We start from the raw sequence: 25,037 nt of genomic DNA on the forward strand, positions 1-25,037 counted from the left end.
TGGAGGCCTCATTTTAGGAAGGATGTAGATTTGGTTGAGCATGTACAGAGAAGGGTAACAAGATTGGTGAGGGGAACAAAGAGGTCCTCTTACCAAGAGAGTCTTAAGTTCTGCAAATTGCAGCAGCTGGGGACTAGGCACCTGTGAAGTGATCTAACTGAGGTGTATAAGGCATTGAATGGGTTGAGCACACTGAATTCTGATGGGATTCATTTGCTTGCCCAGATTATGAACCTAACGGAGCATAAATCCAAATTGAGGAAAGACAGCTGCAGAATAGATGTGCGGAAATTTGCCTTTAGCCAGCGGGTGGTTAATTGCTGGAACAAACTTCCATCTGTTGTTGTTGTGGAAGTTGATAGCTTAAATAAATTCAAGGAGGAACTGGACAAACCTTTAGAGGGAATGGTTGTGTGAATTTTTTTTTTTTTTTTTTGTCTGATGCTACATAAGCTCATACACTTGCTTTCTTGCACCTCATGCCTCTGTTACTGTTACTATTAATACTATTACTATTGTTTATTCCCCACATGACCAAGGGAATATCAAACACTGATAATCATAGATGATGATGTAGTATAACTTTTCTGTATTTCTGATAAGGTTAATTTTCTCATGCTAAATTGTTCAAGTCTGTTAACATTAATGCAATGTGTTATGCATTAAACAATAAGTAGCAAACATGTGGCACATGTGCCACATGACACTTGTCAGTAGCATACCTCTTGATTTTGAAACAATACTTTAAAAAATTATGTACCTTGTTTAAAAATCAGAAGTGAGGATAGACATTTACAGTTGAAATTTAACTTTTGCCAGAAATGTGATACAGGAACCTACAATTTATTTTTGCTGCCCCCTTAGCATTAGAGGCTCTAGTAAGTTCCTTGTGGCACCAGTTCTATAAGGATAAACATTTTTTTTGTTAACCTATATTAAATTTATTTTATAAATGTAAAATTGTTTCCATTTGTTTATTATTTCAAGTGATTAGCATAAAAATTACTGGTAATGGAATTCTTAAATGTAGTTTCATTTATTTTTTCCCTATCTCTTTTTCTTTCAAATTTGATTTGCCTTGGGAGCCTCTAGATCAGCCCTTAGGTGGCACATGCTGTGGTTATGCTCCATTGCAAGAACAGATTGATCTCACTGAATTAAAATGATTCAGTTAGTAATGAAATGAAGAATCTTAAACACATTCTTTGTCATGTCTGTGAATTTGGTGGGGTTTTTTTAATTATTTAATTGATTTTGATTAATTGATTTTTACTGCAAATAAATATTTCCTTCAAAAAATTGAGGGAAATATTGATATGCAGTAAAAATTTGTTTTAGTAACTGATCCTTGTTAACAGATGGAGGATAATGAATTTGGACATATAAATAGATTGCTTAATTGAGTTACACTTAACAATTGGAGAAATTTAGTTTTAGTTTAAAATTTAATACATTTTAATAATATTTTAAAAAATCACCTTTTCAAATGGGTGATATAAATTGATCTTTATAAAAATATTCCTCTGAAGGCAACTTATATCTGATTTATTTATTTTTGTTTTTGCCTTATGAACAATGTTTCAGTGTGATTTATAATTTTTGTTACATTCTTTTCGAAATTAGCTGAGGAAATTACTACCATATGAAAACAGTTCGAAGACAACATTTGAATTTAGTGACTTTTATGTAATGTTTGCAAGCATGGTGGAAGCATTCAATCTTCTAACTCAGAACATTGGCAATGTGGTACCACAGTATTCTTCTGAATTTAATGATACTACTATAATGCCTGAAATTTATAACAAGTCTGAAAAGGCAATTACAAGGTAATATATTTTCTTTTCAAACATAATGTTGTTATGCATTTTGCAATAATTTAACACATTATTAGCACTTGATTTTTAACTTCTAAAAACTGATAAAATAGTATTAGTAAAAAATAAAAATAAAATATTTTCACTGTGTATGGTAGTTATCAGTTTTTAGATGTTAAAAGCCAAACATTATTAGTGTGTTAATATATTTATGAATATAAAGGAAGGTAAAAGTCAAACATTAATAGTGTGGTAATACATTATTATATATTTTTTGTATATGTATTTCATTACAGCTTGAAAATGAGTTTAAATGAGCTAGAGAATGTCTTAAGGAGAACCGCCAAAGGAAGAAAAATAATTAATCTTGTCCACTTTGCTCACATTTATTTGATCAAGTTGTTGGATACCAGATTACAAGGTAATTATTATTTTTTCTGAAAAAAATTTTAGGTGTTTAATTCATTATGATATTTTGCCTTTGAACATAAATTTCCTTGAAAAATGCATTCTTTCTCTCAAATTGTTATTTGAGCGAAATTATTATTATTATAAATTTTTAATTATGCATTACAATATTGTTCATGTATCATGGAAATGAATAAATTTACTCATAGTTATTATTAATTATCTTTGCATAAGTAAATTTAACATATTTACTAATGGAAATACTGTTGCACCAAGAAGAATAGATTAAGAAAGCACATAGCACTCAAGAAAGTGCTATGTGCCATATTTCAGTTGTTTCCCAACAGTTTCTAGTTTATTTAGGCTATGTAGTGCATGCATGCAACAAAACTTGTTCACTTTGCTGTAATTCCCAGCATGACTGGAGGTTGGTAGCTAGTGCCCTGTTAGCATACTATGAGCAGTGTCCACTTCAGTTCTAATGGGTGTCACTGTACATTACCTGTACACAGCTAAATTCACCATCTGCTGTGGCTTTGAGAAGGCATTACCATTAGCTCATTCTTCTTTGAATAAAAAACATTGGGATTGCAGACCTTTACTGTAATGGCTAAATACTGCCATATATTGATCATGATTCTGTGCTGTCATATATTGACAGCACAATATCAACATCAATAGATGGTAGGTTTGGCACACTATAATATTGTCAAAAATTCATATTCAAGATGCAAGGCAGCACATCACTACATGTCATGAAAGAGATGAATGATTTTATTATGATTTCACTCCAGTGACTGTGAGGCTGCCTGGAAGCTTACATAGTTTGGTAACACCCATACAATTCTAAAGATTAGGTTTTCTGATAATAGCATCTTCGATGCTATTATCAGAAAAACTAAAGGTATAATGAATCTTAATGTTGCAATTCAATATCTGAAACACACTGAATATGGTACTCTGAGATAATAAAGAGAAAGACTGTGAGTGCATGTATAATTTTTTTTAAATTAGTTCAGTTACAAAAAGTTAAACTGATAATCATGGAAATGTAAGATAAAAAAAAAAAAAACTCCATATTTAAATTTAAAAAATTTTCTCCCATTCATCTTTTCTATTTGTGTAATAATGTTTGAGAATTATTAACATTTTACATCTCTTACTTTAAATCTTATTTAAAAACTATATGAATATGAAAAAAAAAAAAAAAAAAAAAGATCAAGAAATTTATAGACTGGTGTTTGTATCAAATCATGGATCTATTTTAAAAAATTGTTTGATATATTCATATGTAGATTATATTATGTTGTGTCATCTTTTTTTTTTTTTTCCTGAAGGTACACTGATGCTAGAGACTTTATTAAAGAATGCTTCCTATATAAAACAGTTATCAAAATTATATCTTGGAACTAATTTCACTGATTCACTTTTTGGGCTTGGTGTTCCTAGGAGCAAGGTATTGTAAATTTAATTACATAATTTATATACATAGGTATACAATTCATTTCAAAGGACTAGGGTTGATCTTTCTTATTTTGAGGTAATATGCTATGTGCAAACTGCATCTTTTTTTTTTTTTTTGTTATATTTGAAATTTTTGAATTTGTGTTATAATTGGACTAAATGGTAATACTTGTCCAGTTTTAATATAAAAATTTTCATTGAAAACATGACAAAATTTTAAACCATTTAATTTTCATCCTTTCACTTTCTCCATCAATCAGTCTAATTGGCTGGTCAATGGATGGATGATATTTTTTTTCTTTACTTAAGAGAAGTTATTCAAAATTAAAAAACGAAATTGAACTTTGAGTAAAATATTTTATTAATCATATTAATAATATTTATTTTTATTAAATTGATCTATACAAATTTATTACTAAAGTAATGCATTATACGTATATTCTAAGGGAGGCAAAAACAGTACTTTAAGTCAAAAGATAACAAATTAGAATTATCTTTCTAAAGCATATACAGTGAACTTTGACTAACATTCATGCTCTGACCATTACAGAAATAAATTTTTGAGATCATACACAATGCACCCAAGGCTAAGTAATTACTTCTGGCAAACAAAGCTAGACAATGCATGGATAAATGGATAATGACATAATTTTCAGTCATACACATTATTCATATATGATCTACAATATGAAAGTGGGTAAAAAAAAAAAAATATATATATATATATATATATATATATAGTCGAACTTCCCTATAACGAATTCGATAATTGTTATTTAATTAGAAAATGAAAATGAATCTACATTTATTTTTAATGTATTTTATTTCAAAAACACTTATTTAAATTACGTTTACACAATTTTCGCCGGTAAGTATCACAAATTAAAAAAATCTGTAATTTTCGTTTCCACAGTACAATTAAAAATGTCTGATTCTCAAAGAAAACCTCACATTTGTTCAGAGCATTAAAAAATTATCAGGAACATTTTCACAAAACTGTAGACCCATACGAACTGTTTTAAAAGCGTGAATCATTTTTTCGCGAGTTGGCTTTTCTACGGGTTGTTCTGATGCGTCTTCAGCATCATCATTCATTTCTTCGTGATCATGGTCACGTCTAACACTGTTCAGCAGTATTTCATCTTCATTTGGATGTTCTGCTGTAGTCAGATCTTGATCTACATAAACATAACTATCCAGTGTTATTTCATTTTCGATGTTTCCGGACGATTCTAATAATGTCCAAAAGTTTTTCAGTTGTGAAAGGGGCAATTCATCTTGTTCGTCCAGTTGTTGTTCGACTTCTGTATTCAATGCAAATCAGGCTTTCAAAAAACAATTTTGAATAGCATATTCAGTGACATCGTTTGTCCAAACTTTTGCCAGTTCAGAGATGCAATCTCTAAGGTTAATTGTAACCTCCAAGTTTCTATTTTCTGATAACGCATTGACAATCTTCATTATTATTCTCTTTCGATAATGAAATTTAAAATTTTTAATAATGTCCTGGTCCATTGGCTGGAGTTTTGACGTCACGTTTGGTGGTAAAAACAAAAGCTTCACACTTTTAAGTTTGGCAGGATGGGCCGGACAGTTGTCAGTTATTACCAACACGATTTTCCTTTTTCTTTTGTTAAACGCTTGTCTAGTTTTAATATCCAGTCTTCAAAGGTATTACTTGTCATCCATGCTCTTTTATTAAAGGTGTAGTCAACTTCCAAAGATTTTGTGCCTCTAAAACACCTTGGGTTTTTTGATTTTCTGATGACTAAAAGTCTTAATTTTTCACTTCCTGTCATATTTGCTCCAACTAGCACAGTGATTCTTTCTTTGCTTTGTTTTCTGCCAAAGCATTTATCATCCTTAAAAGCAAGTGTTCTATTCGGTAAACATTTAAAGAATAAACCCATTTTGTCAGCATTAAAAACATCCTTACGCTCATATTCTTCCAAACTCTTTAAGGTATTGTTTCTCCAACTGTTGCAATCTTCTTCGCTTACATTAACACTTTCTCCACAAATAATCTTTTCCACAATTCTGTGGCGCTTCTTAAATTTATCTAGCCACCCAGTGCTCGCATTAAATTCTCTAGTCCTTTGGACTAGAGAATTTAATGCGAGCATTATTATAGAATAAAAAGCATTATTATTCATGTGCAAATTTCAGAGCTTGTTGCTTAATTTTTGTAACCGATATTGGTATATTTTTTCACATATCGTTTGCATACATTTTAGAACAGCTTTATCAATACCTTCATATATACACAACTTAATTCGCTTCTTGTCTGCTCTTCCTTCAATTGCATTTAAAATTGACTTTCTATTTTTTAAAATTGTAGATGAGCTTCTTGTAAATATGCCATATTTCTCCACAACATCTTTTTTCTTAAAACCCTGGTCAATATCATGAAGAAAGCCGTGAATTAGGGTTGAATTTGAAAGTGTCTGCAATTCTGCCCAGACATGATAGGAGGGAGTATATGATGAGAGCATTGTCGATCAATTCGGCCCTGGAAAGATTGTGCAAGGCTCGAGGGGTAGAATTTTTTTCAGCCTGGACTATACTTGTTAACAGGAGAGACTGCTTCTACAGGGATAGGATACACTTAAATAGAAAGGGTGCAAGAATATTTGCTGATGCTATCGAGGCAGTGTTAGGTGGGTCAGAAAACTGCTAGCTTGGGGGGATACAAAGACTAATAGATTAACAGTAGCCACTGGCAGAGGTGAAAGTGATTCTTGCACCGCTTCTATTGGAATGAGCAGAAGCCTGAAAAACAAGATGCAGGATATTTCAGACTGCTGAGAGTCATTGTGGAACAAGTAAACACATGGATTGTGTTAGGGTAGCTAAGAATAGAAACAGGTTCATGTATACTTGCGTGTACACCAATGCTAGGAGTTTGGTAAATAAATTTGATGAATTTGAGGTATCGTTCAAAGCATCAAAGGCAGATATTGTTGGGATATCAGAGACGTGGTGTCACACAGATATAAGTAATGCAGAACTGGAATATGGGGAGTACAACGTCTACAGAAAGGATAGACTGGATAGAAAGGGAGGAGGGGTTATGGTATTAGTTAAGAAACACATAAAATCTAAGGAAGTGCAACCAGTCAACATCGCTGTACAGTGCAGTGTTGAGTCGGTTTGGTGTGACATAAGCATTGGGAGATCAAAATTGAGAATAGGAGTGTGCTATAGGCCTAATAACTCTGATGAGTATAATATGAAACTGTACAGGGAAATAGAGTGGGCCAGTACATCAGAGAGTCTTATAATGGGAAATTTTAATTTCCCAGATATTGACTGGGTTGGTCACTCACACACTAGCAAGGCTTTTGTGGATTTATTGGATGATTGTTTTCTACATCAGCATGTTCAGGCAACAAGAGGGAGTAACACTCTTGATTTGATTATCAGTAGTGATTCTTCATGCATTAAGAATCTGCAGATAAAGGAACCATTTGGTGGCAGTGATCACAGTGTGCTGAAGTGGGATTTACTCAAAGAGGTAACTACAATCAGGGGTAAAGGAAAGGGTTATTGCTTTCGTAAAGGCGACTACGATGGTCTGAGACAGTATTTAAATTCTATACAGTGGGACCAACTGAAGATGTTACCAACAGCAAATTCAAAATGGGAAGCATTCAAAGAACATATCTTGGAAGCTACTAGGCTTTACATACCAACTAAGAAATATTGTTCAAGGTTTAGGCCTAAATGGATGTCAGATGAACTAATGAGACATATGACAGAGAAGAAAAATGCATGGGTTACATATAAATTAACACGTAACACAGAAGCCTATGATAGATACAAGTTGATATGCAACCAAGTTACAAAGGAGGTTAGGCAGGTGAAGGCAGATTACGAGAAATCCTTGGCAAGGGATGCAAAGAAAAACAGCAAAGAGTTCTTTACTTATGTAAACTCTAGAAGGAAGTGGATGAATCAGATTGGTTCAATTGATATCAATGGGTCAACTGTTGATGATCCTGCTCAGTTAGCTAACAAACTAAATGAATATTTTGCATCGACATTCACACATGAGGAGTTATTTAGCGAGGGGAAGGCCAGAGGTGTATTCAACTCTAGCAGTAAGCTAGAGAATCTTGTAATAACTGAGAGTAAAGTGGAGGAGAAATTGTTGAAGATAAACACAAGAAAGGCACCTGGGTTGGATGGGATCTATCCAGTTATATTAAAGGAGGCAGCAAAGGAAGTAAGCAAACCCTTAGCCATAACTATGAGAGCATCCTTGGACTCAGGGGAGGTACCACAGACTGGAGATGTGCAAATGTGACCCCAATTCACAAAGGAGGATCAAAGGCCGACACAAGTAATTATAGACCTGTGAGTTTAAATTCTGTTCCAGCAAAATTAATGGAGGCACTGGTTAAAGAAGCACTGCAGGATCATCTAGACAAGACTTCAGTTATAGCTTGGACACAGCATGGTTTTGTTAAGGGAAAGTCTTGCCTGACCAATTTGATTGGATACTATAATGCAGTCACAAAAGAACTGGATGCAGGGAATAACTTTGATATTATATACTTGGATCTTAGAAAGGCTTTTGATACTGTTGCACATGGAAGGCTGCTGCACAAATTGGAGCAGTGTGGCATTGGAGGCAAATTGCTGCTATGGATAAAGGGGTGGTTGAGGATGAGAAGACAGAGAGTGGTAATCAATGGACACTGCTCATCGTGGACTAATGTTATTAGTGGAGTCCCTCAGGGTTCCGTGTTGGGTCCATTATTGTTTTCTGTATTTATAAATGACATTGAGGATGGTATATCAAGATTAATGTCCAAGTTTGCAGATGATACAAAGGTTGGCAGTGTTGTCAAGGATACTACTGACACTATGCTGCTGCAACAGGATCTGGAAAGGTTGAGCAGATGGGCTGAGAGGTGGCAAATGAAGTTTAACATTGACAAATGTAAAGTACTACATATGGGAAACAGTAACCCCAGAGCAAAGTATCAACTTTGTGGTACTACACTGACAGTGCTAGAGAATGAAAAGGACCTTGGGGTAATTGTGCAGGCAGATATGAAGTTCTCTGAGTAGCGCAGATGGGCTGCAAGAGTAGCTCATGGTGTCTTGTCAATGATATACAGGAATTTTTCTAGCAGGGATAAGGAAGTGATTATTCCCTTGTATAAGGCAATGGTTAGGCGACACCTTGACTACTGTATACAGGTCTGGTGGCCTCATTTCAAGAAGGATGTAGAGCTTCTGGAACGAGTACAGAGAAGGGCAACAAGATTAGTGAATGGAACAAAGGGGTACTCTAACGAAGAAAGTTTTAAGTTTTGAAAATTAGTGTCTGGAGACTAGGCACCAGTGAGGTGATCTGATAGAGGTGTATAAAGCCTTGAATGGTTTGAGCATGCTCAATGCTGATGGGATTCTTCCTCTTGCTCAGAATAATCACCTGAGAGGGCATAAATTCAAATTGAGGAAATACTGATGTAGGATAGATGTGCAGAAATTTGCCTTTAGCTAGCGTGTAGTTGTTTGGTGGAACAGACTTCCACCAACTGTGGAAGTTGATAGCCTTCCCTTGCTGTGGAAGTTGATAGCTTAAATAAATTTAAGGCTCAGCTGGACAGGTATTTCGAACGAACGGAGGGGTGAAGTGGAAGTGGTGTTTTTTTTTTTTTTTGGCTGATGCTGCATAAGCTTGCTTTCTTGCATCATATTCCTCTACTAATGCTAATGCTAAACTTTACTTTATCATTAATACTTAAACACTTTCTCTTTGAAATTGTTTCTGCAACTGTAAAAATTACTCTACTGCAGCTCTTGTCGATACATACACCACAAACTTCGCTGCGCTGACCATATAGTGAATTGTTAGTACCGCCTACTCAATGACATTCGCTTGTGACTTTGTGAATTTCTTTTATTCTGCTTTCATTCATATATACCCGAAAAAAAAATTTATGGTTAATGGATGCTGTATGTTACTTTTCAGGGAAAAAAAATACAAGAGCATATTAACCTATGTGATTGATGACAAATTGTTCTAAAAGAACGAAATAAAAAAAAAAAAATTAATGAAACCATCTACTGGAAGTCCAGTTAGATGAGAACGGACATATCATATAATCATTGACATTTTTTTCATTTTCATTCATTTATTAATTACACACAATATAGTCTCAACATTATGTACATAAAAGTATATACATGATTTATATACAAGATATATTTACATATAATTATATGCTCTGACAAACATTAAACTCTCGTGTGTGTGTGTGCAAGTGTGTTCTTATTCAGGGTAGCTCCCAGGCATAAGCCCAAATCTACCTTGAGAACTTGGGAATATATAGTCTTTACAAAGCAGTCCTTAAAAAGTATGTTAAATTACCTGAGTCTGATTTTACTGTAGCGCTATTCGCACTTGAAATCCCGCACCCACTGGAGGTAGTGCAATACCAGTGAGTGCCAGCAATCCCGTGCCCCGGGTTGCCCATACCAGGGAGCCAGCAGGGAAAAAAAAAATAATAATAATAAAATATATATATATATATATATATAATAAAACAACAATAATATTCAATAGTCTGGATGGCACAACTATAAACTTCAAAAATCACAGTTCAACTGAATATTTCCTCAGCTGCTGTTTCACATGCACTGGAACCTCCAAAACCAATAACGGTACTATCCAGCAATCTCCAACTGTACGCCATGGATAATAGAACCTTTAGACCACCAGACCCGACGCAATGAATCTGATCCAGCACGGCAGAATCCAGAATGGAGTATTCATGACCGCAGCACAAAAGACAACCAACCAGAGCACCAGACCCAACACCATGAATCAGGTCCAGCACCCCAGCCGCCAGCTAGATGTAGAAACAAATAGTGAAACTCCATGAAGACAATTAAGACACTAGGTTTGCCTCTGAAGAAAGGCTCTGAGAACAGTTCTTCTTGCAAAAACAGCAGCTGAAAACTCTTGAAATAAATTAAAACAGTCACGATTTGCAATAAGCAAATGCACTGTATCAAATGATAAGTCAGGAATATGCGCCATCTCGCCTGGTCTTCATACTCCCGACATAAAAAAATTACATGCATCCAAGTCTCCTGCTCACCACATGTACAGAAAGGATCTGTCTACAACCCTCTCTCATATAATTTGGCCCTAAGTGAGCCGTGTCCTGTTAACAAATAAGAAGTGTACATAGAAGGCGTAAACCAAGATGCCACGGTTTTTGCCAATGCATAGTTCACCTGGGGAATATATTTCCTCGTCACAGCTCCAACATCACCACTTTCCCATCTGGTCTGCCATAAATCCATTAATTTGTTCCATATTCGTTGTTTTTCTTATTTAATATTATTCTCCAAATCAATTGTAATATCCAAAAACATTACTGATGTACCCTTTTCCAATTTGTACAAAAACCCTCTGTAGACAATAAATAAATCCAATGGCATGGTACCAGCAATTACCTGTAGGGCGTTTGTAGACGCTGTTCTAGGTACTTTCAATAAAGTTAATAACATAGAGCGCTGAAGCGATAAAAGTTTCGATCGAATCCTAGTTTTAGTTACCACAGAAAACCAAACAACAGCCGCATATGCCACTATCTGGAGAAAAATAGTCTTATAATACAATGACAACACCCTCTTATTCAATCCCCACTCCTTACGAGAAATCCTAGCAATCGAGCCTGTGAAGTGTCTTACTTTTATATTTAGGTGTGAAACATGTGGGAAAAGGAAAGTTTGTCATCTATGATTAATCCCAAATACTTAGTTTTAGCAACATAAGGAATTTGAACTCCACCTAAAAGAACTCTTGGAGGTCTGCCGTAATCAAATTGTGTCTTAAAAACCATAGAACAGGTCTTACTTGCAGAGATCTTCATTTTGTTCAAATTGGCCCACTCCATTAAATCATCTAAAACTGACTGTATTTTTCTTTCCAATATAAGTCTGGAGCGCCCAGAAACTCCAATCACAAGGTCATCAGCATAAGCTATCTTAGCAAACTCTGTACTCTCCTTAACAAGCCACTGATATAATGATTGAACAGGAAGGCCATATGGTGTGGTTGAGGTGAGAAGCGAATGTCACTCAGTAGGCATTACTAAAATCCGATAGCATTCTATGTATTGCAGCCGCAGCACGCTAAAGGTTTACCGCAGCGAATTTCATTTTCCTCTTAGCCAACATCAATTTACAAATCTACCCTATTTATTGTAAAGTTTATGACCACTTTTAAGAAAATCCATTTGGTTTTATAACTGTAACAAAAATGAAACAAAGACCCTCCTACGGGCGTCAATGGCCACAAGCATTCACTAAAAGGATGATTAATTCCAGATGCTAATGCGCAATTCGGAGGGAAGGGGGCCATATATTTCAGCGGCTGTTTAGCAGTAAATGCTTGAAAATCTTCAAAAATGCCTTTACTAATTTTTTTAAAAAGTCGTTATAGAGAGACTATTGTACAAATTGGAGCAGAATGGTATTAAGGGTAAGTTGCTAAAATGAATAAAAGGATGGTTAAGTGGGAGAAGACAGAGGGTGGTAATCAGTGGGTGCTGCTCTTCATGGACTAATGTTATTAGTGGAGTCCCACAGGGTTCGGTGTTGGGTCCACTGTTGTTTTCTTTATTTATCAATGATATTGGTGAAGGTATATCAGGCTTAATGTCAAAGTTTTCAGATGATACAAAGGTTGGCAGGGTTGTTAATGACAGTAATGGCAGTGTGCTACTGCAACAGGATCTAGAAAATTTGGGCAGATGGAAGTGGCAACTGAAGTTTAACCTTGACAAATGCAAGGTACTGCATATGGGTAGAAGTAACCCCAGAGAAACGTACCAATTGTGTGGAACTACACTTAAGGTGGTAGAAAACGAAAAAGACCTGGGAGTAATTGTGCAGTCAGATATGAAATTTTCTGAGCAGTGCAGACAGGCTGCCAGGGTAGGTCATGGGGTTTTGTCAATGATATATAGGAATTTTTCTAGCAGGTAAAAGGATGTGATTGTCCCTCTGTATAAGGCAATGGTCAGGCCAAGCCTTGAGTACTGCATACAGGTCTGGAGGCCTCATTTTAGGAAGGAGGTAGATTTACTTGAGCGTGTACAGAGAAGCACAACGAGATTGGTGAGGGGAATGAAGGGATCCTCTTGCCAAGAGAGGCTTAAGTTCTGCAAATTGCAGTGGCTGGAAACTAGGCACCTGTGCGGTAATCTGATTGAGGTGTATAAGGCCTTGAATGGGTTGAGCACGCTGAATTCTGATGGGATCCTTCCACTTGTTCAGATTACGAACCTAAGGGGGCATAAATTCAAATTAAGAAAGGACAGATGTAGAAAAGATGTGCGGAAATTTGTCTTTAGCCAGCGGGTGGTTAATTGCTGGAACAAACTTCTATCTGTCGTTGTGGAAGTTGATAGGTTGAATAAATTTAAGGAGGAACTGGACAGGCATTTGGAGGGAATGGTGTGTTTTTTTTTTTTTTTTTTTTTGGCTGATGCTGCATAAGCTCATACACTTGCTTTCTTGCATCACATGCTACTACTACTACTACTTCACTATATGGGGTTAATTATTTTACATGTAATTTTGTTTCAAGGTGCAATGTTTTGCGAAAAAATTCGTAATATAGAGAAATTTGTTAAATTGAAGTTGCAATAGAGAAGTTCCACTCTATATGCATATTAGTAGTGGAAAGTAGGCAAGGAAGCTTGCTTATACAACATAAGCCAAAAATTAAAAAAATAAATGAACAAAAAATTAAAAAAAATTTTTTAAACATTTTCAAATTTTAAAAAAATTACAAAAGTTTAATTTTTAACTTTCAAATCAATAAAATTTTTAAAAAATAAATAAATATAAAAATAAAGTAAATAAAAGAAATTTAAAAAATGAATAAATATCAAAATAAAGTAAATAATAGAAATTTAAAAAATGAATAAATATCAAAATAAAAAATTTAAATTAAAAAATAAATAAAAATCCTTATCTGGACGTCCCTTCTAACAATTTGTCCAATGTCTTCTTAATTTTATTTATGTCTTCTTGTGTGGATGTTTTCTGAGAAAGAGTAAGGATCTCATCAGAAAGAATAAGGATTCTCTTACTTTGCTCAGTCCATTTTAAAAGCACTTTGGGAGAGTCTATTGTCAGGGGAAACAACATTTTTTTCAGTAAAAACAGTTTGACTAGAACCAGGGTGTGTTTGCCAAGAGCAATGACTGATGATATTACTAACAGATAGATAGTCAGATTTTAAGGGGGTAAAGAAAGCATTATTATTCATGTGGAAGCTAATGATATTAAATGAACATAACCTGACGATTTGTTGATTTGTTGGATTAATGTAGGTTCATGCTGAAAAAATTATTTCAGTTAGGCCAGAATATGTATATGTCTGCAATTCTGCCTAGATACAATGGGAAGGATTATATGCTGAAAGGCTTGGGAATTAACTCAAGACTTGGGGTTACTCTGCAAGGCTTTTGGCAGGAAATTTTTTTCAGTGTGACCTGCACTTGTAGGTAGAAGGAATCTATTTTGTAGAGACAGCATTCATTTCAACAAAGGTGGTGTGAGGGGGTTTTGTGAGTTTCATTGAGGATACCCTAAGGGTTCAGGGAAACTACTAAACTAGCCTAATAACTTCAAGGGGTGTGTCAGGTGGTAAACTCCAGTAGAATACTTAGTCTTAACAGTGTCTTCAGTGCTATCAGAAGTCAATAAAATGAATTAATTCAAACTCCTGCTTAGAAGAACTAATACTGACATAATAGGGCTAACAGAAATGTGATGCGCCTCTGTAGCCAGGTGGGAAGGAGCAGCAGTGCGTAGCACACGCTTCTTGATTAGACCGGGGTTCGAGCCCATCACCACCAAATACGGAGGATGCGGAAAGGTCAGGGAATGACCACCGCATATTCCCGGAGCAATATGGCCTTAGTTGCTAATGCTCCTGAAAACCAAATAACAACAACAACAGAAATGTGGTGTCATCTGGAAATTGGGAATAATGAGTTTAACTATGATATGTACAATATATTTAGGCAGATTAGGGAAGATAGAGGGATGATATGATCATGTTCCCTATCAAAATTAGTCTGAGTGCAAAAAGAACTTTTGCTATGCCTGCCAACATAGAATATGTGTGGTATGAGTTAGTTGGTTGCAAAGTGAGTGGAAGAAATTTACAGACCAGAAGGTTGTGAAGAGTACAACGGGAGTCTCTACATGCAGATGAAATGGGCAAGTAAGTGTGAATATCTAATTATGGGTGATTTAAATTTGCTCCTAATTTATTGCAGTAATCAGAAGGAAACTCACCATGGGGAACCAAAATTATTAATAAAAACTAGATGCCTATTATTTGTACCAGCATGTTAGAGAAAATACTAGGGATAAAAATATTCTAGATCGTCATCATTATTCGCAAATCAGATGATGTCACAGGATTTAAAGTACAAGAACAATTGGCAGGTAGTGATCATATGCAGTTGTTAGTTGGAAGATGAAGACAGCTGTTGCTGTAGTTAAAGGTGAAGGCAAGGGTGTTAATTTCAAAAAGGGGACTATAACAGTTTTAGATTTGACATGGCATCTGTGAATCAGGCAGATTATATACGATGGACAAATATATTAGAATTATGGATTATGTTTAAAGCACTAATCACAGAAGCCATGAACATATATAGAAAATAAATTTAGAAAATAAGGCACAAGGAAGATTCCAAGATGGATGAATACTGATCTGGCCAGAGCAGAAAAAGAGGGCATGGGAAAGTTACAAAGTGATGTAAAGTACTGAAGACTACAACAACTACAAGTTTATCTGTAACAAGCATCACAGAAAAGTTAGAGTAGCCAAGGCCAAGTATGAGAAAGCACTGGCTTAGCAAGCAAAGGATGTGGGATGAGGATTTTTTCATATATGTGAAAACAGAGAAGAAGAAGAAGAAAAACAAATGAAATTTGGTCCCTTCTGTGCTACATGTAGGAAGATAACGCAGCTGATGTTTCTGGCGAGTTGAGTAAATGGTACTTTGCATTAATCTTTACTGATGAAAGACTCTTCACGGAGCAGAGAGGCTGTGTAAGTAAAGCTGAAAACATGAAATTAGCAATATTAAAAATTCAGGTTATTTATTAGAAAAACATTGAAGGCCTAAAGTAGAGTAAGAATTGATGGCATATATACCCAGTAATTTTGAATGAGGCAATTAGAAAGTGCATTGAGCCATTGAGGTTAATTATAATGGTATTATTTGACTCTGGTTAGATTCCTTTGGATTGGAAAAATATACCACCAATACATTAAGGTGGTTCTAAGAGTGAAGTTGGCAACTAATAAATAATAATAATAAATAAATTTTCTGTTTATACTCCGGGATGACCAAACAGTCAGAGGAGTTCACAAGATAGATTTAATACAAGAAACAGCACCGTATTCAGTAGTCACAGGCTTGAACCCCGGTCACTCAAGGCACGTGTACTTATGCATCTGCGCGCCTGACCACTAGGCTACGGTGGCCTCTACAAACCAGTTAGTCTGAGATAGGGAAAATCTTGGAAGCAATGATTAAGAGTGTAATCCAGGGGATTTAGGCAGAAATGGCATTCTGAAGGATATACAACATTTTTTTTTTTTTTTTTTTTTAAAGAGAAAATCATGTTTAACTAATCTAGTAAGCTATTTTAACACAGTAACTCATGAGCTAAATGTAGAGAACAATTTCACCATAGTTTATTTGGATTTAGCAAGGCATTTGGTTCTGTCACTCATGAGAGGTACTGTATAATCTGGAACAGGTTGGAATTACTGAAAAGATTCTAAGATGGATTGCAGAATGCCCACAGTACAGAAGGCAAAGAGTTATGTTTAATGGATATTCTTCAGATTGGTGTATCGTCAGAAGAGAGGGGTCCCCCAAAGATCACTTCTTTAGCCATTGTTTCTGAATTTTATAAAGAATATTGATGAAGGGATAAATGGTATGATATCAAAATTTTCAGTTCATATAGAGATTGGGAGAGTTGTTGATGATCAATACTAAGTGGCACTTTGTCAGAATGACTTGAACAGGTTCCAGAAATGGTCAGAAATGTGGCAGCAATGTTTTAATGCAGCAAAATGCAAGGTCTTTCACTTGGGAAGTAGCAACCTAAAAATAACCTAGACATTTGGTGGAATTGAATTAAAAGCAGTGGAGGAAGAAAGGAATCCAGGAGTTATGATATAGATGGAGATAAAGTTCTCTTAACAGTATAAAGAACCAGGAAAGCCCATGATGTACTGTTAATGATTTATTGAACAATAGTTTGTAGGGATAGGGAGGTCATAATCCCACCATATAAGGCAATTGTAAGACCACACATGGACTACTGTGTTCAGGTATGGAGACCTCAACTAAAAAAAAAAAACAAAACCTGCATGTGTACCCTGTACGCAAAAAGATATTTTATGTGTAAACATCTTTGACGAAAATCAGAATCATTTTAAAATTGAACAGCTAGAACTGAAATCATGAACGATGTAACATTTTATGCTGATGCCAGCTACTTAACCTACCCAGTCAATGTTAGTGACATTAGCATCATACTTCAGTCCCAAATATTTACTATGAATGATGTAATATTTTATGCACATGCCCACAACTTGCTCTTCTGAATCAGTGTTTGGAAGAAGTTAGGCCAATAGCCTAATTACCCATTTGATTTTAGCCATTTGTTGAATAGTATGATTGCAACAATACAAATATTTGTATTGTTACAATCCACATTTTCATTACATTTCATCGTTAGGTGTCTAGAAGTTTTCACATCGATAATTTTCTGAGTGGTGAAAGGGACTGAATGCTGCACTGCTATAACCTTTGTGTTCAACTGTGCCAAAGTCAAGTACAGAGTGCTGTCAAAGAGTATCAAGCAAGCCAACCTAAGAAAATAAAGATGGAGGTAGCACTGAGCATGTGAGAACAACAAAGGCTATTGAGATTGCATAAAAGACAAACAGAAATTCAAGCGTTGGATTTAGCAGTGCCTTCAGCCAGCAATGCTGCTCCATCTAACAACAGTGTACCTGAAGTGAATATTAATTATGTACAGCAGAACAGTTCTCCAATTGCAAGCAGATGAGTTTAAATGATCAAGCTCCTTTTCTTTACACAGACTACTATTTAAATAAGATGCCCATCAAGAGTTTAAGAGGATATTAATGAGAAATAATTTCTGTTCTGTATGCTACATTTGTGATTGTCTATGGTTTGAAAATGACACAAAAAAACCAGCTGCTAAAGATGTACCATTGATATGCACTGCATTTCCTGATGTTGACATCAATGGGATTCTTGTGTGTAATAGCTGCAGAGGATCACTTAAGAACAACACCATTCCAGTGCTATATAAGTCGAATGGCTTTCTCTACTCAGAAGTTTCATCTCATTTACCAAAGCCGGATTTAATGACAGAAAGGCTTACTTCTCCTTGCTTACCGTTCACTGCTAGCTTGGGGGGGGGGGTACATGGACTAATAGATTAACAGAAACCACTGCAGCAGCCTGGAAAACAAGATGCAGGGGATTCCAGAGACTGCTGGGAGTCATTGCGTTAATATTAGCATTAGTAGAGGCACATGATGCAAGAAAGCAAGCTTATACAGCATCAGCCAAAAAAAACAAAAAAAAAAAAAAAAACTATTCCCATTTCACTGATCCATTCATTCCAAATGTTTGTCTAGTTCTGCCTTCAATTTATTTAAGCTATAAACTTCCACAACAACAGATGGAAGATGTGTGGAAGGCAAACTTCCACACATCTATTCTACAACTGTCCTTTCTCAGTTTGAATCAATGCCCTCTTCGGTATGTAATCTGAGCAAGGGTAAGAATCCCATTAGCATTGAGCCTGCTCAATCGATTCAAGGCCTTATACACCTCAATCAGATCACCTCACAGGTGTTTAATCTCCAGAAGCTGCAATTTGCAGAACTTAAGCCTTTCTTCATAAGAGCACCCCTTTGTTCCCTTCACCAGACTTATTGCCCTTCCTGTATATCACTAACAAGACCCCATGACCTACTCTGCAAACCTGTCTGCACTGCTCAGAAAACTTCATATATGACTGCGCAAGATTGTTTCCTAATGAAAGAGACCCTCAGGTCTCTTTCATTCTCCACCACCGTGAGCGTAACAACACATAGTTGGGATAATTTCTCTGGGGTTACTGCTACCCATATTCAGTACTTTGCATTTGTCAATGTTAAACTTCAGTTGCCACTTCTCAGTCCATCTACTCAACGTTTTCAGATCCTGTTGCAGCAGCATACTGTCATTACTGTTATTAACAACCCTGCCAACTTTTGCATCATTCGCAAACTTTGACATTAAGCTTGACATACCTTCATCAATATCATTGATAAATATACAAAACAACAATGGAGCACCGAACTCTTAAGGACACCACAAATAACATTAGTCCACATAGAGCAGTACCCACTGATCACCACTCTCTGTCTTCTCCCATTCAACCATCCTATTATCCATTGTGGCAATTTGCCATACTGCTTCAATTTGTACAGTAGTCTTCGATGTGCAACGGTATTAAAAAGCTTTCCTGAAATCCAAGTACAGTGGATTCTGGTTATTTTGGTCACCGGTTAATCAGGGCAGCCATTTCTTTGGGGCAAATATTAAAAAACAGAACCCAATTGAGAAAATACCCAGGATTTACTTCACTTAATTGTGACAATATGCCGTTTAATCGGGGCAGTAGGCCGTAGCACTGGAGATTACCCTATGATTGTCTCTGACCGTACCATGTGGTTCAGTCACATTTCTAGAGATCACAACCAAAACAATAAAAAAAATTAGCAGTCACCTATTTATTGGGCTTTTCTGTTAGTGCAATCTATCATAAATGGATAGTAAACTCAATCTTATTGAATTTGCAATAATACGGACAGCTGGAATTCAGTGGGTTCTTATGGTGAAATGTGTTTACACTTCCCTGAAATCTTCAATCATATAAAAAAAATTAATTTGCAGAATCTTCTCTTCATTCCTATTTTTAAAGCTTCGTAACATGTTACTCCGTTCTCACTTGTGCGTATCATGTTACTTGCAATTTGTGTGTGCCGTGTTCTTTGTTGTTGATTGCTTATCTTTTTACTGTTTTAAATTTTAACCCCCACCCACAAATGTCAGGGAACAGAAATGTCAACTAGTTAGTATGTACAAATTGCAGTACGTATTAATTATTCCGATTATCACATATATTCTTCCAATTATCACATATATTCTTCCGATTTACACATATCATTTAATTTTTTAATTGGTAAAGGTAATAAAGGGTAAATTTGTGCTTAATATATCTTTACTTTTATAGCCTATGGATAATATTCCTCCTGTTTTCGCTAATTAGGATCGCTAATTCACAAAAGTGATCACAATAACCAGTGCTTACTACACTTCGTATAGTGAACGGTACTTTACTATGGTGAGTCCATTGTAATGTGATTTGATTGTACAGTGAACCAGGGTCGGGGGGAGGGGTCCATTGTATTTTTAACTATTTATGTGAAACCTCGGATAATTGGGGCAGCTGCACTAGTCCTGAAAATGCACTTGTACTGATTCATCCCAAATAACTGAAATTGATTGTATATGAACAAAATTATTTTTTGCATCCAGTTCCTTTGTGACCACATCATAGCATCCAATCAAATTGGTCAGACAAGACTTCCCCTTAACAAACCCATGCTGTGTCTGAATTATTACCGATGTCTTGTCTTGATGATCCTGCTATGCTTCTTTAACCAGTGACTCAATTGTTTTCCCTGGAACAGAAGTCAAACTAACAGGTCTGTAATTACCCATGTCACTCTTTGTGAATTGGAGATACATTTGCACATCTCTAGTATGTGGGACTCCCCCTTAGTCCAAGGATGCTCTCATAATTATAGCTAAGGGTTTGTTTATTTCCTTTGCCACCTCCTTTATTATAACTGGATAGATCCCATCTACCCCAGGTGCCTTTCTTATGTTTAACTTCAACAATTTCTCCTCCACTTTGCTCTCAGTTATTACAAAATCATTTAACTCCTGGTAAGAGTGTGATAAACATATGGCCCTCTCCTCCTTGAATAACTCCTCAAGTGTGAATGTATATGCAAAATACTCATTTAGTTCGGCAGATATCTGAGAATGATCATCTACTGTCAAACCATTGATATCAAGTGGACCAATCTGATTCATCAGATTGGTCCACTTGATATCAATGTCATATCAATTGGTCCACTAACCTAATCTAGCACCTGATGACATTACCAACAGCAAATTCTAAATGGGAAGCATCCAAGGAATTAATTTTGGAAGGTACTAGGTTTTTTGTTCCAATAAGAAATACTGCTCTAGGTTCAGGCCCATTTAGTTCAGCAGCTATCTGAGAATGATCATCTACCATCAAAACATTGATATCAAGTGGAACAATCTGATTCATCTGCTTCCTTTTAAAGTTTGTATAAGTAAAGAATACTTTGCTGTTTTTCTTTGCACCCTTTGCCAATGATTTTTCATAATCTGCCTTTGCTTGCCTAACCTCCTTTGTGACTTGATTACATATTAGCTTGTATCTATCATCGGCTTCTGTGTCACCTGACAATTTATGTGCATCCCATGCATTTTTCTTCTCTGCCAAGAGTCTCATTAGTTTGTCTGACATCCATTTGGCCTGAACCTAGAGCAGTATTTCTAAGTTGGAACAAAAAGCCTAGTAGCTTCCGAAATTACTTCTTTGAATGCTTCCCATTTAGAATTTGCTGCTGGTAACATAATCAGTTGTCCCACTGTTTGTTTGTTATTTGGTTTTTAGGAGCATTAGCAACTAAGGCCATATTGCTCCGGGGAGATGCGGTGGTCATTCCCTGACCTTTCCGCATCCTCCATGGTTGGTGGTCACTGGCTCGATCCCCTGTCTAATCAAGAAGCGTGTGCTATGCACTGCTACTCCTGCCCACCTGGCTACAGAGGCACTTTAGTTCCCAATGTACAGAAACTAAAAAATCTATGAGACCACTGTAGTCGCCTTTACAAAAGCAAAAACCCTTCCCTTTGCCACCGATGGCAGTTACAACTTTAAGTAAATCCCACATCAGTACACTGTGATCACTGCCACCTAGTGTTTACTTTATGAATAAATGCATGAATAATCACTGCTCATTATCAGATCAAGAGTGTTACTTCCTCTTGTTGCCTCGCTAACATGCTGCTGTAGAAAACATTATTTGATAAATTGCGGAACAAGTAAATACATGGGCTGTGTTAGTGTAGTTAAGAATAGGAACGGATGCATGTATACCAGAGGCACATTGCTAAAAAAATAGTACTAGAACGCTCGTTGTAAAAAAAAAAGGAGTAGCAGAATTCTCGTTCTCCAGAAGACTATATGATAATGCCACATCGACTGTACAGTAACCGAATCAGTCTTCAGACTCATGTTTCATAGAACAACCAGTTATAGCATTCAGCTCATGGCGAATCAAAATGCAGTGGTTGCACGCATCACAGTATATCTCATTTGTTGGATCTCTTTATCTAACACATTGTACTTTAGTAAGAAACGTTCCATTTTCATTACGAAATTTATATTTTTGTTTTTAAGTAAATTTTTAATATAATTTATTAATTTTAAAGATCATTATAGATATATATTTTTAGTATCAATGGGTAAAATAGATATTTCTCCCTCCCCTTTGATTATGCCATTGTTTCATAATATTAGGTGTATAAATTTAATGATTTTCTATTTTGATCTTTAGAAAAAAGTACTGGAACATCGTTCCGGCCCAAATATACCACTGGTGTACACCAATGCTAGGAGTTTGTTAAATAAATTTAATGAATTTGAGGTGCTGGTCAAAACCTCAAAGGCAGATATTGTTGGGATATCAGAGATGTGGTGTCACACACAGATATAAGGAATGCAGAACTGGGATTTATGGAGTACAATGTGTACAGAAAGGATAGGAAGGGAGGAAGGGTTATGCTATTAGTTAAGAAACGCATAAAATCCAGGAAGTATAGCCAGTTGAAAAGGAAGTATAGCCACTGTGACATAAGCACTGGGAAAGCAAAATTAAGAGAAGGAATGTGGTATGGGCTTAATGACTATGATGAGTATTATTAGCATTAGCATTAGCATTAGTAGAGACATTTGATGCAAGAAAGCAAGCTTATGCAGCATCAGCCAAAAAAAAAAAAAAAAAAAAAAAAAAGAAACCACTTCCACTTCACCCCTCTGTTTGTTCAAAATACCTGTCCAGCTGAGCCTTAAACTTATTTAGGCTATCAACTTCCACGACAAGGGATGGAAGTCTGTTCCACCAACCAACCACCCGCTGTATATTATTATATACAGCTCTACACAGCTCTTTGTGGATTGGTCATTCACACACTAGCAAGGCTTTTGGGGATTTATTGGATGATTGTTTTCTAAAGCAGCGTGTTCGGGAAGCTGCTAGAGAGAGAAATAAACTTGATCTGATTATCAGTAGTGCTTTTTCATGCCTTAAGAATCTGCAGAGAAAGGAACCACTAGGTGGCAGTGATCACATTGTGCTGAAGTGGGATTTACTCAAAGAGGTAACTACCGTCGAGGGTAAAGGGAAGGGTTTTGCTTTCATAAAGATGACTACGGCAGTCTGAGACAGTATTTAAATTCTATACAGTGGGACCAACTGATGACATTACCAACAGCAAATTCAAAATGGGAAGCATTCAAAGAATTAATCTTTGAAGCTACTAGGCTTTTCATACCAACTAAGAAATATTTTTCAAGGTTTAGGCCTAAATGAATCTCAGATGAACTAATGAGACTTGTGTCAGAGAAGAAAAATGCATTGGATACATATAAATTAACAGTTGACATGAAAACTATGATAGATATAAGGAGATTAGGCAAGCAAAGGCAGATTATGAGAAATCTTTGGCAAAGGATGCAAAGAAAAACAGGAAAGAGTTCTTTAGCTATGTAAACTCTAGAAGGAAAGGGATGAATCAGATCGGTCCACTGGATATTGATGGTTCAACTGTTGATGATCCTGCTCAGGTAGCTAACAAACTAAATGAGTATTTTGCATCTACATTCACACATGAGGAGTTATTCAGGGAGGGGAATGCCAGAAGTGTATTAAACTCTGGCAGTCAGCTAGATGATTTTGTAATAACTGGGAGAAAAGTGGAGGAGAAATTGTTGAAGATAAATATAAAAAAGGCACCTGTGTTGGTTGGGATCTATCCAGTTATATTAAAGGAGGCAGCAAAGGAAGTAATCAAACCCTTCACCATAATTACGAGAGCAGAGCTTCCTTGGACTCCAGGGAGGTCCCCATGGACTGCAGGTGTGCAAATGTATCATCAATTCACAAAGCGAGTTCAAAAGGTGACACAGGTAACTATAGACCTGTTAGTTGAACTTCTGTTCCAGGGATTTCAGTGGAGGCACTGGTCATAGAAGCACTGCAGGATCATTTAGACAAGACTTCAGTTATAGCTCGGACACAGCATGGGTTTATTAAGGGGATGTCTTGTCTGATCAATTTGATTAGATACTATGATGTGGTCACACAGGAACTGGATGCAAAGAATAATTTCAACATCATATATTTGGATCTTAGAAAGGCTTTTCATACTGTTGCATGCAGAAGACTGCTGTACAAATTGAAGCAGTGTGGCATAGGAGGCACTGCTATGGACAAAGGGACGGTTAAGTGGGAGAAGACAGAGAGTGGTAATCAATGGACACTGCTTTTCGTGGACTAATGTTATTATTGGATTCCCCCATTGTTCAGTGTTGTGTCCATTGTTGTTTTCTGTATTTATAAATGATATTGATGATGGTATATATCAGGCTTAATGTCCAAATATGCAGACAATACGAAGGTCGGCAGGGTTTTTAATGACACTGATGACAGCACGCTACAGTATCAGTATCTGGATAGGTTGAGCAGATGGCTGATAGATGGCAACTGAAGTTTAACATTGACAAAAGTAAAGTACTGCAATGGGAAGCAGTAACCTCAGAGTAACGTATCAACTGTGTGGTACTACACTGACAGTGGTAGAGAATGAAAAGGACCTGGAGGCAGATATGAAATTTTCTGAGCAGTGCAGACAGTCTGCAAGAGTAGCTCATGGTGTCTTGTCAATGATATACATGAATTTTTCTAGCAGGGATAAGGAGGTATTTATCCCTTTGTATGAGGCATTTGTCAGGCCACAACTTGAGTACAGGTCTGGAAGCCTCATTTTAAGAAAGATGTTGAGCTGTTTGAATGAATAT

At 36.1% G+C, this 25,037-nt stretch overlaps 1 protein-coding gene across 5 annotated transcripts in view; it reads left to right on the plus strand.

The window, feature by feature from the left end:
• Positions 1-25,037, plus strand: part of LOC150082988 (uncharacterized) — a 1,785,507-nt gene that overhangs the window by 795,995 nt on the left and 964,475 nt on the right. For all 5 annotated transcript variants that reach the window (XM_090377722.1, XM_090377724.1, XM_090377725.1 and 2 more), the window contains 3 exons: positions 1,624-1,826; positions 2,111-2,235; positions 3,560-3,678. In XM_090377722.1, the coding sequence (XP_090233848.1) occupies positions 1,624-1,826; positions 2,111-2,235; positions 3,560-3,678 (447 nt within the window). The remainder of the gene's footprint in view (positions 1-1,623; positions 1,827-2,110; positions 2,236-3,559; positions 3,679-25,037) is intronic.

The sequence above is a fragment of the Mastigoproctus giganteus genome, chromosome 7 (assembly GCF_048544385.1).
Source record: "Mastigoproctus giganteus isolate SK-2022 chromosome 7, ASM4854438v1, whole genome shotgun sequence".
In the NCBI taxonomy this organism is placed as follows: Eukaryota; Metazoa; Arthropoda; class Arachnida; order Uropygi; family Thelyphonidae; genus Mastigoproctus; species Mastigoproctus giganteus.